At 48.1% G+C, this 16,278-nt stretch overlaps 1 protein-coding gene across 1 annotated transcript in view; it reads right to left on the bottom strand.

Annotated features, from left to right (window-relative positions):
• C3 (complement C3) overlaps positions 1-16,278 on the bottom strand; it is a 35,261-nt gene that overhangs the window by 4,553 nt on the left and 14,430 nt on the right. The window contains exons 20-33 of the mRNA XM_036066122.2: positions 13,191-13,333; positions 12,883-13,095; positions 10,330-10,396; positions 10,146-10,232; positions 9,186-9,389; positions 8,626-8,701; positions 8,170-8,329; positions 7,158-7,256; positions 4,495-4,651; positions 2,842-3,005; positions 1,896-2,054; positions 1,696-1,755; positions 1,482-1,572; positions 1,311-1,362 (exon numbers count right to left, since the gene is read on the bottom strand). Coding sequence (XP_035922015.1) covers positions 1,311-1,362; positions 1,482-1,572; positions 1,696-1,755; positions 1,896-2,054; positions 2,842-3,005; positions 4,495-4,651; positions 7,158-7,256; positions 8,170-8,329; positions 8,626-8,701; positions 9,186-9,389; positions 10,146-10,232; positions 10,330-10,396; positions 12,883-13,095; positions 13,191-13,333 — 1,732 coding nt within the window. The remainder of the gene's footprint in view (positions 1-1,310; positions 1,363-1,481; positions 1,573-1,695; positions 1,756-1,895; positions 2,055-2,841; positions 3,006-4,494; positions 4,652-7,157; positions 7,257-8,169; positions 8,330-8,625; positions 8,702-9,185; positions 9,390-10,145; positions 10,233-10,329; positions 10,397-12,882; positions 13,096-13,190; positions 13,334-16,278) is intronic.

Raw genomic sequence — 16,278 nt, 5'->3', positions numbered from 1 at the left:
AGGAAACATTCCCCAAAGGGAATAATGGAAAGGCAGTATAATGGTCAAGGAGACTAATAGCTTAGGCTCTAGAGCCCAATTGCATGGGTTCAAATCCCAGCTCTATATGACATCTGATGAGTCACTTGACCTCTCCATGCCTCAGTTCTTCTAGAAAATAAAGGCAAGAAAATGTTACCACGGTCTAGCTCAATAATACCGGGGTATAGTAATCACAATTGCATAAAGTACAAATCTTGTTTCTAGCTCTTCAGTCCACCAATCACTGTGCAAATAACAGATGCACATCACAGTCAATGACCAATCACATCACTTCTTCCAAAAGTCTGTCGGTGCCAGGGCATTAAGCAGCCATTATTCAGTTCATGCACTGATAGCAAGGCGTGTGCTTGTGTTAATTCCTTATCTCCCAGTGGATCAACCCACCTGACGTTTTGTAAAAATGAGTCATTGAAAGAGGGAACTAGCCAACAAAGATGAAAGCGTGGCAGGGAAATGAAGACTGGTAACGCTGGAAGTAAAATTTGAATAGCACATAAATGGAGTTAGAGAATAAACGGCGGGCTGTGGGAATGTCGCCCCTGCTGCCATTTGAGAGGGTGGCTATGCAGCGGGAGGAACCTGGGGAAGGCGAGCCCATCAACATAAACGAGGAGAATGGCTGTGACCAAAGGATGCAGCTGTCCCAGGGGAAATGGCGCTGGCAGAAATGCCTCCATAACTCTTGGCCGCTCAAAGGATTAAGTGTTGGAAGCTGACCTAACTCAGAAGGGAATGTGACAATTCACTATGTCATAAGAAAAACGCCTGCTTTATCCATATCCTCAGTTATACAAAGAAGAGGAAGGAGGCGCTTTCGAACCACAGTACTTTCGATGAGTGTTTTACAAGGGAGGAAAAAAAAAAATCACTTGCATCTGAACGTTCTGATGTTTTCCTTTACAGCATACTAAACAAATACTCGTCGTACTGCCATTTTCATTTCTCTATACCTTTATAACTGGCAGTATGAGAGTTTTTGATGTTGTGATAAAACACTTTAAAGGTCATGGAACAATTGTAACTTCCCCGACTGATTGTTGAGATTGCTCGCACAGCCTCAGCCTACGTGGCCACTGCTAGTCTCGGACTTAGCCATGCACAGTGAGGACTGTGCCTGTGGCATCCACCTCCTGGGGGGACTTAAGACAATACCAGATGCACAATGCAGTCTTGCAAAGAATTAGGTACCACAGATATTATTTGTGAGAAGTCTTGTTATAGACAGAGGAATGGCCAAGATGACCCCCCAGTGAGCCATCATCACTTACCTGGTACAGATGTTAAGGATCATGGTGCTCTTGGCGTCCTGAGGCTTCTTGACTAGAAACACAGAAGACAGAAAAATGGGAGGGGTGTCCCTGGGTCCCAATTAAGGAGGGGGGCAGACATTAGAATGGGGTTGGGGGAAGGGTAACAGGTAGGGTCTTTACTCCCTTTACCGTTTTCAAGGGCTCGTTGAATGTCAACCCTGAGGTCAAACTTCTGGCAGGAGGCTTGGCCTTTGAGCTTGGCATAGTACATTGTCACCACCTGGTGAAATAGTGGGGGTGATGAAGTGTCAGCCCACTTGAGTTGAGAAGGAGAGGGTCCCTCTGGGGCAGAGGGGTTGAGAGAAAGTGGTGGGCCAAGCAGGTGTGTGTTTCTGTTCCTTACCGACAAGGTGCCTTCTCCTTTTCCTTTAGCTATTACTTCGAAATTCTCATTTCTCTTGGTCTGCAGGGAGAGAGAAGTGAGGATGTTGGGAACCAAGCCTTCTCCTGGCTGCAACAATCATCTGCTCTCCCTCCTGCCTCTGGCAAACCCTGGCTGGTGTGGAGGGTGACAGCAAGGAGGGTTTGGCTAGGCAGATGTACCTCTTCGGACCGCAGGAGGCTAGCAGATTCCCAGAGGATGAGGTACTTGATGACAGAGTTTCGGCTGGGCAGTTTGATGGACACCTCCAGGTTCAGGTCCTTGTGGGTAGGGACATCCTTCTGGTATTGGGCCAAGGCTTGGAATACCATGAAGGTGGCCTAGAACCCATGAGAGGGGAAGAGACTGAGATCAGAGGGAGGGGGCACTGAGACTGTAGCCTAGGACCCCCCCCCTACTGCCCCCCAGAGAGGGTAAGGATGAGATTGGGGGTTGTTAGGCACCAAGGACGTGCTCTAGATTCTTCAAGGGACAGAGGCTTAGACCAGAGTTTGGAGACATTAAGAACATGTCTCGAATCCACCAGAAATTGTAGGCGTAAGACTGAGGCTGTAGCAACACTGAGAATGTGGCCCAGATTCATCCAGAGGAGAGTCTAAGACAAGAGTTTGGAGTCACTGAGAATGTGTTTAGAACCCACTTGTGAAAAAAGAATGAAGTTGGAGCCTGGGGTCACTGAACATATGATCTAGAATCCAAAAGGGATACGGAGAATATGACTGACAGCTCGCCAGAAAGAAAGGGGGTCAAACTGGAGTCTGAGGTTTTTGAAACCATGGCCTAGAACCCACCAGGAAGAGAAAGGCTGGGAGTCTGGTGGAGCTGAGAACCTGGTCTAGAACCCACAGGAGGACGAGCTAGCATGGAGCCTGGTGGAGCTGAGAACCTGGTCTAGATACCAGGAGGCTCAGAACATAGCTTGGGGCATTGAGAATGTAGCCTAGAACCCACAGGTGTGTTCACAACTGAAAAAGCCTGATCTCTTAAATCCACTCCAGCCACTCTGGCTTGTGGGACAGAAGGACTGTCCCTCTTGGTCTCAGCGTCTTCTCTGGGAGGCCAGAGGACGTAGGCATGCAGGGGCCTGGGGGATATGGGGTCACTTACCTGGGTGGAGCCATAGCCACCCCCGTAGTATCTCTGCTCATTGAGCCAGCGCACGACAGGAGGTACAAAGTCAAAGTCTTTGAGCAGCAGCAGGGCCAAGAGGGCGTAGGATGTGGCTTCCACACTGTAGAGCTTCTGGCCAGGTTCCTCCCAGCGCTCCCTGTCTGCGGAGAGAACCCCCCCAGCCCCCATGCTCACTGCTCTGTCTAGCCTGGAGATGGCTCAGAGAAAGCTCAGAAGAAGACTCCCCCTAGACTTCTTGGTGTTCAAGTATCCTGGCTGACATCCAAGGCCCTCAATCTGCTGGCTCCTGCCTCACTCTCTTTTCTCATTAACCTTCACTCGTCCACTTAAGTTCTCAACTGTAGCCCCACTGATCTACCGGAGATTCCCTAAACTTTCCATGCTCATTCTTATTTCTGAGTCTTTTGAAATTCTGTTTCCTCTACTTGGAGCACCTTGTCTCCACTACTCCTGTTAATCCCATCCTGTACAATCTGGCTTCAAAGGCACCCCAAGACTGGGTGAAACCCCTGCCCTTCCTTCTGTCTCTCAAAACATCCTGTGCTCTCCTGTGCCAGCATTATGATGCTCTATAGCAATCTGTTAACTCATTTCTTTCCTCAACTGGAGTGTGAGGACATGATGGCAGGGGCTAGACTGTATTCACCGTGATGTCCCAAGTGCCTAAGAAAGTACTTATGGCAGAGATTGTCATGAGGAACCATTCCCTCCTCTTCCTGGGCACACAGCTGGACTACATCTCCCACATATCTTTGCAGGCAGGTATGGCCACAGGACGGAGCTCTGGACAATGGAGTGGGCACGGGCAATGACAGGGGTCCCTTCCATGCCTGGTCTACCTCCCTTGCACAATCCTCCTGACTCTTTCCCCTTCTGCTTGGATGGAGTGGATTCCAAGGACCTGGAGTGGCAGAGCCATGAAAAGAAAGAGTCTGGGATCCGGGCATCAATGTATGGAGGAGATCCATCCATGAACAAGAAACTTCTATTGTGATAAACCACCTCAGTATATGTTACATCATATTTCTTCACATATGTTCCATCAGTCAGTGCAAACTTGGTATAGATCATCACTGGAACCAATGATTAAGTGCTCACTAGGTGTTAGGCACTGTGCTAAATTGCCTATGGCATTATCTCACCTAATCCTAATGACTCTTGAGATAATGATAATATTAGGACAATAGCAGTGATAGAGCTCTTACTGGGTGCTAGACCTTCTACCTGCATTACTCATTCAATCTTCACAACCACCCTATGTATCATCTTAAGATGAGGTCCAGAGAGGTTCAGTGGCTTGTACAAAGCCACACAGTGAGAATATGGCAGAGTGGGATTTGAATTTGGCTCTGTCTGATGTCAGAGCCCACGTCCTTGGTCCTGGGTCATAGCAAGTGCTCAACACACGCTTGTTGAATGAAGGATGCAATGGACCTTATGGTGTAGCTTACAATGAGGGCATCTCACACCTCTGAGCCATCCACCCAGCATGGCTTAGCACCATCCAGTCCAGCTCAACTTGAAGCTGCCCATCCCAGCGCCGCTTAGAGCCACGCATGCCAGCTCAAGATGACCACCCCTAAACCCCAGTCATGCATTCCTCTTTTACCTCCCCAGGCTGCCCCTCACCTTTGGCTGTGCTCAGAAATTTTCTGAGGAGGTTTCCCTCCAGCTTGCCTAGCTGGGCGAGGGCATAGCCAGCAATGGCCACCGAATATGATCCCTGCAGGTTCTCGTAGTGGGCTGCAAGATATTGTCCTGCCTTATTGATGCTGCCCGGCAGGCTCTATAAGAAAGAGGATTGAGTACTTTGGTAAGGTGAACATTACTGCCACAGAGAGCTGGTAAGGATCACACAAGCACCACTTCCTGGGTACCAGGATGGTTTCTGTCCTTGGGACATTTCCCCCCCACCCCGCCGTGGGTTCTCAAGACATTTTAGCCACCGTGAGCTGCCTTGTTGCTGAATACCTAAGATGTGCCTGGGACAATTTATATACCCAATGGTGTACTGGTAGCTATTTAAGCTCTCCAGTGTGTGTGTTTGGGGGTAGGGGAGGAGGGCGGCTGGTTTATAGATTGCCAGTTACTGTGACGTAAATACTCCCACTATGGCCAATTTCAAGCTACCACCATAATGTCCTTGAACATGGAGTGGAGGGCGCCTGGGTGGCTCAGTTGGTTAAGCGACTGCCTTCGGCTCAGGTCATGATCCTGGAGTCCCGGGATCGAGTCCCGCATCGGGCTCCCTGCTCGGCAGGGAGTCTGCTTCTCCCTCTGACCCTCCTCCCTCTCATGCTCTCTGTCTCTCATTCTCTCTCTCAAATAAATAAATAAAATCTTTAAAAAAAAAAAAAAAAAAAAAGAACATGGAGTGGAGAAGAGATGTCCCAGATTGGCACTTGTGAGCTAGTAGGAATGATTCAGCACCCTGCTGGGAATGCCTCTTGTCTAATCATCAGCTTCATAGCTAACACTTACTATATGCCAGTCTATTTTTATCATCATCCCTACTGCACAGATGAGAATACTGAGACCCAGAGAGATGAGGGGTGGAGGAAGACATGATCTGTAGTGTTCGTGGATTTTTATGGTGTAAATACTACCATGGCCAATTTCAAACTACCGCTGTGGAGGCAGTGAATGCAGAGTTGGGAAGAGGTGGGCAGTAGCACAGTCTTAGATAGTATTTTCCACCATATAGGTGCGTAAACAACCTTGAGATGGATAGATTTATTGTACATAATGAAAGATGATAGAACAATTAGGAAGTGATGAGTTTTGAGTGTGTTTTGCACCTTTGTTTTTAATGTTTAATGCATAGTCTAATTTACTTAAATGTAAGTTTATATAATTTAATTTTTTTTTAAGATTTTATTTATTTTTTCGAGAGAGTGAATGAGAGAGAAAGAGAGAGCACAGGAGCAGAGGGAGAGGGAGTGGGAGAAGCAGGCTCCCCGCTGAGCAGGGAGCCCAAATGTGGCTGTGTTGTAGTAGAAACTAATCCTTTTGCCTGCCCAGCTTCCTCTCCTTCATCTACTTTTGACTTTTGTAGGAACTTTTCTTTCATTCACCCGCCACAGTGGAAGCGGCCATATTTGCCCAATAAGACCTACTTCCTGGCTTCAGCTGATTGGCCCAGGTGTGATCACCTGACCACGGTCAAGCCAATCAGAACCATTCCCTGGGAATCTGATAGCCTTGGTCTGGCTCTTTCCCCAAAGAAGGCAGTCAGCCTTCTGCCAGGCTGGGTGGGTGGCAGAGAAAGAGGAATTATCGGGCTCAGAAAGGCCTGGGTTCCTTTTAGGCACTAAAGATAATAGCCCCTCCCCTCCATCTCTTTTCTGGGTTCCAACTAAGGGAGAAGCAGCTGGCTGAGGTGAGATCCTGGGGTTCCCAACTTGGTAAGCTAAAAGGTCAAACAAACCACTCTTAAAATCCCAGGACAAAGCAGATGGAGCAATTACAGAGACTCTCAGGAGCCCATCTTTCTAAGTTTCTCTGCTTCAGAACCAAAATTAGAGGAAAAGGAGATAGCCGTAAGACAACATTTTTAATCATTCCCCTTTTAGGGTCATGGGCTCCTTTGAAAATTTCCTAAAAGAGGGACGTCTGGGTGGCTTCGTCAGTTAGGCGCTTGAGTCTTGATTTCGGCTCAGGTCATGATCTCAGGGTCATGAGATGGAGCCCTGCATGGGGCTCTATGCTCAGGAGGGAGTCTGCTTGAGATTCTCTCCCTCTCCCTCTCCCCCTCTCCCCATGCTCTGTCTCTCAAGTAAATAAATAAATCTTAAAAAAGAAAAAGAAAATTTCCTAAAAAGATCCCCCAGACTAAAAAAATAGTCTTGATGTTTTCTTAGCTCTGTGTTGTGAGTTTTCTTTAGGGAAGCAGCAAAGATACAATGCACTGATCAGGTAGGAGTGATGTGGAAAACAGGCTGAGGGGGCTTTTGTTGACATTGGCTAAAACTCTCTGAAAATGGTAAAGCAGGCAGAAAGGACCTGCTCTTTCATCTCTTTGTGTCTCAGTTTTCTCTTCTGTAAACTGGGGATAATAAGAGTAGCCCCCCTCTTGGGCTCTTACAAGGATTACGGGACTCAACCATGTGAAGCTCTTAGATGAGCATCTTAGTTAATTACCCCCCAAATGTTGGGTATTATTATGGCCGCTGTGGTGGCTGTTACTGCACTGGGGAGGACTGAGAATCACCCAAATGCAACACCCCACCCTCCAAGGTGGATGAGCCCTAGGTAGGGGAGGGAAGAAGAAGAAGAGGATGGCAGACACTTACGTTGACCTGTCCTTCACAAATATCTTCAGCCTCTTTCAGTGCAATGAGAACAAAGGCTGTGAGGGACGCCTCCTTCTCCTTAGAATGCCGCACGCCACCCTAGAGTAGGAAGCAGGAAACAAGGATAGGGTCACCAGTGTGCTCCCATTTGGTGACCAATCCCCTTGTAGGGTCAGTAGGTCAAGGCAGGGCTGAGTCTCTCCCCAGTGTTTCCTTAGGACGGGCACTCTCTTCAGTATCCATTCATTCAGCAGATGTTGCTGGTGCTGTGGATAAGATGGTGGGGAAGAACCAGACACTAGCCCAACCCTCATGGAGCTTTCCATATAGTAGGGGAGACAGACATGAACCAACTAGTTCACCAAAAGATTTTATCATTACTTACAGACTGATGAGTGCTGTTCAAGAGACATGGATGTGGCAGTGAGAATGGACAGTGGGAGTGTGACTCAGTTGGGGAGATCAGGAAAGATGTCGCTGGGGGATGATGGGTTAGCATGCCAGGCAGTGGGAAGAGCATGTGCAAAGGCCCTGTGCCAGGAGAGAGCATTAGGCTCCTAGAAGTACAAATGGAGTGTGGATGGGGGTAGGGGGACAGCTGTTAAGACTGGACGCCTGAAAGGTCAGACTAAGGCAGTGATTCTCTAACTTATGCATGTATCGGGTGTGTGTGTGTGTGTGTGTGTGTGTGTGTGTGTGTAGGCCCTGCTCCTAAAGTTTCTGATTCCATGCATCTAGAGTCCAGCCTGAGGACATGCATTACTAACAGGTTTGCAGGTGATGCTGATGCTGCTGGCATGGGGATCCCGTTTGGAGAACCACAGCTCTGAGGGGTTCTAGGTTTATTTTCAGAGCGAAGAGGGAGGAACTTTGGTTTTGCACTAGACTCTGAAGGTCTCTGGCCTTTGCGTTGGAGGAGCAACGCTCCCAGCAAAGGGGTAGTTTTTCTCCTGTCTATCCTGTGACTTCCGGGCGCCCCTTCCTCAGCCTGCCCTGAATCCCTGCCTCTTACAATCATCTCTTCGTGAATCACTGGCCCATCCTCGTTGAAGATCCCGTCGGGCTTCTGCTTCTCTATGATCAGCCATTTGACCGCCCCGCAGAGGACCTGGGAGTCGATGGCGATGAGGTTGGCGGCCAGAGCGAAGACCTTGACCACGTAGGCTGTCAGCCTGAGGGCGGGCACAGAGCGTGAGCCAATCGCCTCCGGGATCCAGAGACTGCCATTCCAGCAAACCAATGAGCAGAGAGGGGCGGGGCCTGACAGGGCTGGCCCAGCCTCCCCACCCAAGTGCCGACCCAGCCTAGCCGCAGGAGGCGCTTGATGACCGCAGGCCACTCAGCAGCCCGCAGTGGGCGCCTCGCCTCTGTGGGCAGAGGACCCAGAGCTGGGCTCAGGGCTGCGTGGACGAGGCCCGCCGGGACCACCCCAGGCCGCCCTGCTCTGTGGGATGCAAGGATGACTCACCAGGTGCTGGACGCCCGGTTCGGGAAGGCAGCGAAGGCCGAGTTGCCTTGTCTGAAGGCTAGCTGCTGGGTGTACCCTGCAGGGAAGCGAGAAGTGTCGCCCGAGGAGCAGGGGCTGAGTGGAGGGGGTGGCTGGCATGGGTATGCCAGCAAGGGGAGGGGCTTGGGGGACAGGGGTTCAGAGAGGAAAGAGGGGGCTCAGGGCGGAGTAGGGAAGTCTGGCGGGGAGGGGGAGGACCTTCTAAAGGGGGAAGGGACTCAGGGCGGGGCGATCAGAGAGGAAGGGGGACGGATTTCTCAGAGGAGAGGGGTTCAGAGAGGGGAAGGTTCTCAAGGGGGTTCAGGGCAACGGGGCCTCAGTGAGAGACGGAGCTCCCTAGGGCTCAGAGGGGCCCAGGGTCTCAGAGAGGGGAAAGGTCGGGGGGAGGTCTTTCAGAAGAAGGGATCCAGAGAGGGGAGGGGCTTCGCGGAGGGGCGGGGCCTGAGAGGGGGCAGGGTTTCCGGGAGGACACAGCTCGGGGAGGGGGCTGGGAGGGGGGCGGGTCTCCAAGGCAGGCGCACCCCTCTTGATGAGCTCCAAGGCCTCCTGCCGCTTCTCCAGGCCGAACCTCTCCCACTGCTCGGTTTGGTCCAGGTAATGCACCGAGATGACAGTGGGCGTCATGCCGATCATGTTTTGCTCCCCGCAGCCCGACGGGGTCACGATGAGGTGCTTCAGACGTTCCCCGTCGATGGCGTCCTCTGCCATCTGAGCCACCGGGGTCCCTGCAGCCGGGCGGGAGGACCGCGCTCAAGCACCGTGGGGTGGGCTGAGGAGGGTTGGGGCTGCGACCAGCGATCCCAGGCTCCAACCAGCCAGTGCCAGAGAGGCCCGGGGCAGTTGGGGGCTGAGGAGGATGTGATCGAAGGGAGCAGCACGCTGAGTGGACGAGGCAAGGGCAGGGGGGTCTACACTTGTAGGGAAGGGGGGCTTGTGCTTCACGGGAGAACTCTGGTCCCTGAGTCCTCTCGTTACACCAGTGGCAAATTAATTCCGGTAACAATCGTCATGAATACTTAGATCGTGCTTAATGCTGTTTGCCAAGCGCTGTTCTAGAGAACCTCATCTAGTATCTCATTTAATCCTCTCAACAACCCTTTGGTATAGGAACTGTTATTCGCTCCCATCACAGATGAGGAAACCAAGGGTCTCTCCCCCAAAACCTTACTGCTTGCAAGGTGCCTTTCCAGCAACTTCTTTTCCCGTCTTCTTGCTCCAGTCCTCCATCCCAGGCATTTAAGTTCCAAAACCTCCTGCTCTTGAACTATACTGTTTCTCATTTAAACTTCTTTATCTGCAAAAGCTATTTGCTGAACTAAATACTGCCTGGAGCCTTCTATAAAACAGATCAAGGAGGTGGCCAGCTGTCCCAATGGAAGTGGAGAGGGGAGGCACAGTAGTGAATATCCTCGGAATTAGGGGGAGCTGGGTCCCCCTTCTCCAGGGTTGTGCCTTCCTGGGTCAGAGCCAGTGGTGGTCACCTTGCAGAAGGATCCTGGTCTCAGAATCTGTGTCTGGGACTTGGTCGCTCAGGTCTGCCGCACGGACCTTCACTTGCTGCTCTCCCCCTGTCGGCGGAACAGGAGAGAAGGATGGCAACAGCCCTCTCCCACCAGGTCCTGCATCGCCACCCAGACCTCAGCCCCTCTGCTATGGCTGACTCACCTTGGCCCTTCTCTTCTGGATTCAGTGTGTGAATGGCCACAGTCTTGTTGACTCTGATTCCCTCGGGCTGAACCGTGTTGGGATGGGGGGGGGTGGGGAGGTCGGGTGAATAAAGGAACAGACACACACAACTGGTCAGCAAAGACACTGTCCTTCTGGGGATTACGTAGCATAGGGACAATGGCATCACCTATCCCAGCTGTGTGACCAGGAGTCAGTTACTTAACTTCTCTGTGCCTCAGCTTCCTCCCTTCAAAAGAGGAAGCAATACAAACATCTACTTCATATGGTTGTCCTGGGCATTAATAACAAAATTATACATTGCTAGCAAAATAACAAACCCTTTTGAAAGCTTCCTCCGTGCGAAGGTGCTTTCTTTGCTCTCTGGGGTTAACCTTTTACCTTTGCAACAAACCCGGTCAGGGGAGTACCACTATTATAACTCCCATCTCAAAGGTGGGATACACAGAAAGGTGAAGTCACTTGCCCAACGTCACAGAGCTGGTAGAAGAGAGCCGGGGTTTAACAGTGCAGTCTGTTTTTTTTGGGGGGGGGGGAGGCAGTCAGGCTAAATGACCCAAGAAAGTCTGTGTTTTTAATTCAGTGCCTTTCAAACATCTCTAGAACAAAAGAATGTGCATAAGGTACTCAGCACGATGCCTGGCACACAGTAAATACTCAGTTAAAATAGGGGCTGTCTTAGTATCAGAGTCCCAACTGATGCTCTCCTGGGTCTACAGAAAGACCTCCATGGTGGACTGCAGCTGTTTATGCCTAGGCTGATAGGCTGGTAGGCTGATAATAATGCCCAAATTTTCCTTTGGAGACTGAGTCTCCTCCAATGGCATGCTGGTAAATATCTGACACCCAGCTCTCCAGGAAGAAAAGATCCTCCATTGTAGCGCTGCTAATTTACGTGCTGTGAATATCTCCTCCATGGCAGACTTCAAGCTACCAGCATCAGAGAGTGCAGAATTGGGAAGTTGTGGGCACACTGGCTCTCGGGCATGGGACCATGCAGGCTCTAAACACCCTGCTAGGTTTTCATCCCATCAGTGCCACACTGAGCCATGCTGGGGCCCCAGGCAAAAGGGATAATAAGAAATGTGCCCCTAGGGGCCCCTGTCTGGCGCAGTGGGGAGAGCATGTGACTCCTGAGCTAGGGATTGTGAGTTCCAGCTTACTAAAAAAAAAAAAAAAAAAAAAAAAAGAACTTAAAAAAAGTGCTCCTAGATATGTATTTTTATGTATGTTTTAATGGTTAATTATATTCCAGAACATTAAAGTAGTTGGAAAAAAAAATGAGTTTGGGTGCACCTGGCTGGCCTGGTCGGTAGGTAGGGCGTGTGACTCTTGATCTCAGGGTTGTAAGTTCAAGTCCCATGTTGGGTGTAGAGATCACTTAAAAATAAAATCTTTTTAAAAAAAGAATAGGAGTTTGGTTCCATTAAAGTCAGGAAAGAAGAATTATATTGGTTTGGGTATAAATAAGACATTTCACTATAAAATAGCACTGTCAGTTTTAAAGCATTTGCTTTTCAGTGTTTCAATATTTTTTCAATGACTTTAACATTTTTTGGGGAAAATTAACCATTAATCAGTTTTAACCATTAAAAAAAGACACATATATGGGGGCCACATTTTCCCTGTAGCTTCAGGGAAGCTCAATATGGCTTGAGCTGGTACTGTCAGATCCTCTCTGTTTAAAACTTTGATCTTTTGTTCATCACAGATTTTTTTTGGTATTAATTTTGAATCCTTACAACATTGTATTAAAATACTGTCGCTCTTATTTATGGTCTCACATATTCCTTGAAAATATTAATAAGAGATGATAGGAGGCTTTTATTTTTATTAATGACTTGATCTCCTATTATATTTGCAAATGTTCGTCACTGTAGGAAAGAGTAGAAATGTAACTGTTAACATATATCCTAAGGGTGAAAATCATACTTAAAACTAGAAGTTCTTGTGTTCTCACATTGTATGTTACTGCTTTCTAAAATTTGTTTTGTGTGGGGCGCCTGGGTGGCTCAGTCGGTTAAACGTCTGCCTTCGGCTCAGGTCATGATCCCAAAGTCCTGGGATCGAGCCCTGTGTCAGGCTCTCTGCTCAGCGGGGAGCCTCCTTCTCCTTCTCCCTCTGCCTCCCTCTCTGCTTACTTGTGCTCTCTCTCTCTGTCAAATAAGTAAATAACATCTTTAAAAAATTTTTGTTTTGTGAAACATGTTTTCTCAAGATTTTTAAAATCAAAAGAAAACTCCTATATACTGAAATGTGTCAAAAATATCATATTTGATATTAAAATACATTTTCATTTAAAAACGTATCACTGGTTTTTATGACTGGGTTTTTTGGTGCCCCCTAAAAGTCCTCACTCACTTACCCTAATCCCGGCCCTGCTTCCAAACTTGTAGGACTCCTCAATTTCCTAAGCTGGACACTGGACGCTCTTAGTGTCTCAGAGTTTGGATCTCCAACCTGGATTGACAGCAGGAGGAGACAGGAGACTCTCCTGAAGGACAAGGGGCAGCAGGTGCCCCAAGGACTCACCACGACCTTCAAGGTCTTCTTGACACCATCGCTGATGAAATGCCTGTAAACAGCGGCCTTGACCTCCACCTCATGTAGGCCGACCTTCAAAGGCACAATGACGTAAGGCACGGCCACTGAGGACTTGGCTGGGACTTCTACAGTCTGCTGGTAGCGCTTCTTGGAGGTGGCCATGCTGCAGAAAGCTGGGTTGTAGAGCAGTTCCACCTTGACCTGTCAGGGGAGAGAGAATCAGTCAGGGGCATGTGCCACGGATCCCCCACCCCCACCAAGCTCTCCATCATGCCTCTGCCGCCCCAGGGACCCACCTTGAGCTCCCCCACTTCCTGGTAATTGTAGAGCACGGCTCGGATCTCCACCTGCTCATTGCGCACGACAGAGTAGGGTAGCCGCAGGTCAATGAAGAAGTCTTGCATCACTGTGACCTCATAGGGGTCAGCCACACAGATCCCTGCCCGGGAGAGGAGTGTCAAGGGAAGGAGGCAGACGGTGTCTCAGTGCTTACCCCTGCCTGCAGGAGCTGTGCCAAGCTCAGCCTGTGTTTGTAGAAGCCCCCAGACTAAACAGCTTCGGTGATACATTTGCCGATGGTGGTGGCATGGCAGTTGGACATTGCTGTGATGGGACGATTTCCATTTTCTTTCGTGGTTTTATTCATAGGTATGTGTGCAGGTGGGAGGAACTCAAGCATAACTGAGGGGTCCATATCTGTGCTCTCCAAAATGGTAGCCTGAGCTCCATGTGGTCACTGGGCACTTGGAATGTGGCTAGCTCCAGTGGGAACCGGATTCCTACTTTTATTTCATTTCACTTCACTCAGATTTAAACTTAAAAACTGATGTTCATCGTGAATATACTACAACCCCTTGAATTGTACACTTTCAAAGGGTGACTTTTATGGTATGTGTATTATACCTCAATTTAGAAAATGATGCCTGATTCAGTGATTGGAAAACTTTTTAACGTATGTTTGGAATAACTTGGATAGGCCAATCTACCTTTTCAGCTGTACATTTTACAAATCCTAAAATACAGATCAAAGTATTTCCAATGAAAGGCTAGGGGCACCTGGCTGGCTCAGTCAGGGAAGCGTGTGACTCTTGATCTCGGGGTTGTGAGTTTGAGCCCCACGTTGGGTGAAGAGATGACGTAAGAGTAGAAATAAAATCTTAAAAAAAAAAAAAAGGCTAGCACCCTCATTGGGATGCTCTGCAGGTATAAAATACGTGCTAGATTTCAAAGGCTTAGTACAAACAGAAGTAAAATATATCATTCATAATTTTGAGATGTTAATAGGTTATTCTTAAGTATTAACATATTTATCCTTGTAACATTACTATTAGTGTGATAGTGGTTTGTGGATGTTTACAAAATGTTGAAAGAATAAAAAATGTTGAAAGAATAATATTTTGAATATATTTGGTTAAGGAAAATATATAATAAAATTGATTTCATCTACTCCTTTTCTTTTCTTTTCTTTTTCAAGTAGGCTCCATGCCCAGCGTGGGGCTTGAACTCACGACCCTGAGATCAAGAGTCACACGCTCTATGAACTGAGCCAGCCAGGCGCCCCTCACTATTCCTTTTTTATGGGCCTACCAGAAAATTTGAAATGACACAAAGCTTGCATTGTATTTCCGACGGACAGGGCCTATCTACAGGGAGTGAAAATGATGCCAGAAACAATGGTTATTTGCGATACAACGATTACTGCATTAAATTCAAGCAAAGGGTTGATGCAAGGAAATTTGCAAAAACATTGTATTGAAAATAATGTCACGCTAAAAAAATAAAACAAATAAAAATAATGTTACACTAAGAAATCTATTAAGATTTTTTTTTTCTTATTCTTCAGTGGTGAAAAAAATTATCAGAGGCTGGAACGAAATCCTTATTTCTTAACCTATGGTCATTTATTCATCGCCCTTGGGGTGTCTGCTCTAGTCACGGAGCTATTTACCATTTCTTATCTACTATTTGTTTTTACATTAAAAAAAAAAGTTTATTTTTTAGTCATCTCTACACCCAGTCTGGGGCTTGAACTCACAACCCCGAGATCAAGAGTGGCACCCTCCACCGACTGAGCCAGCCAGACGCCTCTATTTTGACGTTTTTAAACTCAAATTTAATTTACTATGGTGTGTGAAAAGCCAGGTTTTGCACCACAAATAGGAGGTTCCCTCAAGGAAAGCAAAACGGTTTTGTTCAATACTGGTTAGCTGGGCAGAAAGCTGCACCTGCTCCCCTCTCCTTGCTGATCGAAGTTGTTCAACAAGAGCAGGAGAGACGAAGGCGTGCTTGCCCCAGACTGAGCTCTTCCCTTCGGACAAGATGGAAGGACTTCTGACACACGATCTGTGTTACTTTTAAGGCAGTGAAACATGTCGTTACAGGTTTGTCCAAACCCTTAGAAGGTACAACACTGTTGTGGAGCCCTAAGCTATTGGCTGCAGTTAATAATAATGTGCCCAGGGGCGCCTGGGTGGCTCAGTCGGTGAAGCGTCCGACTCTTGGTTTCTGCTCAGGTCATGATCTCAGGGTCATGAGATCGAGCCCCCACATCGGGCTTCCCGTTCAGCGGGGAGTCTACATCAGGATTCTCTCTCTCCCTCTGCCCCTCCTCCCACTCTCTCTCTCTCTCTAATAAATCTTTTTTTTTAATTTATTTTTATTTTTTTTAAAAGATTTTATTTATTTATTTGAGAGAGAGAGAATGAGAGAGAGCACATGAGAGGGGGGAGGGTCAGAGGGAGAAGCAGACTCCCCGCCGAGCAGGGAGCCCGATGTGGGACTCGATCCAGGGACTCCAGGATCATGACCTGAGCCGAAGGCAGTCGCTTAACCAACTGAGCCACCCAGGCGCCCTCTAATAAATCTTAAACAAACAAAAAATAATGTATTCATTTGGGCCCATCAATTGTAGCAAATGTACCACCCTAATGCAAATAGGGGTTAAGAATGGGAACTGAGGGGAATGGAGGGGTGTGTGGCAACTCTCTGTGCTTTTTTGCCCAATTGTTTCTATAAACTTAAAACTGTTTTTAAAAAAAATCTATTAATTAAAAAAAAAAAAAAAGACTGACTTCTGGTGGCATGATTTGTGGGATTTGAGGAAGTGTCCATGCATCTCTGAAAGGCATTTACCCTTTGGTCTCTAAAATATGATTGGCTCCAATAATAACTCACACACATCGGACAGTTATAACATGCCAGGCACCATTGTAAGGGCTTCCTGTGTGTTAGTTCATAAAATCCTCCCAAAACCACTGTGAGTAGGTACTATTTCTATTGTGCCCATTTTATGGATGAGCACAGAGAGGTTGAGTAACTTGACTCAGGCCACAAAGCTCCCCAAGGGAGGACCTGGGATTTGAACCCAGGCATTTAAGCTTGGGA

This window comes from Halichoerus grypus, chromosome 1 (assembly GCF_964656455.1).
Source record: "Halichoerus grypus chromosome 1, mHalGry1.hap1.1, whole genome shotgun sequence".
In the NCBI taxonomy this organism is placed as follows: Eukaryota; Metazoa; Chordata; class Mammalia; order Carnivora; family Phocidae; genus Halichoerus; species Halichoerus grypus.
The sequence above is the reverse complement of the archived record's forward strand: the minus strand, read 5'-3'. Positions and strand labels throughout refer to the sequence as shown.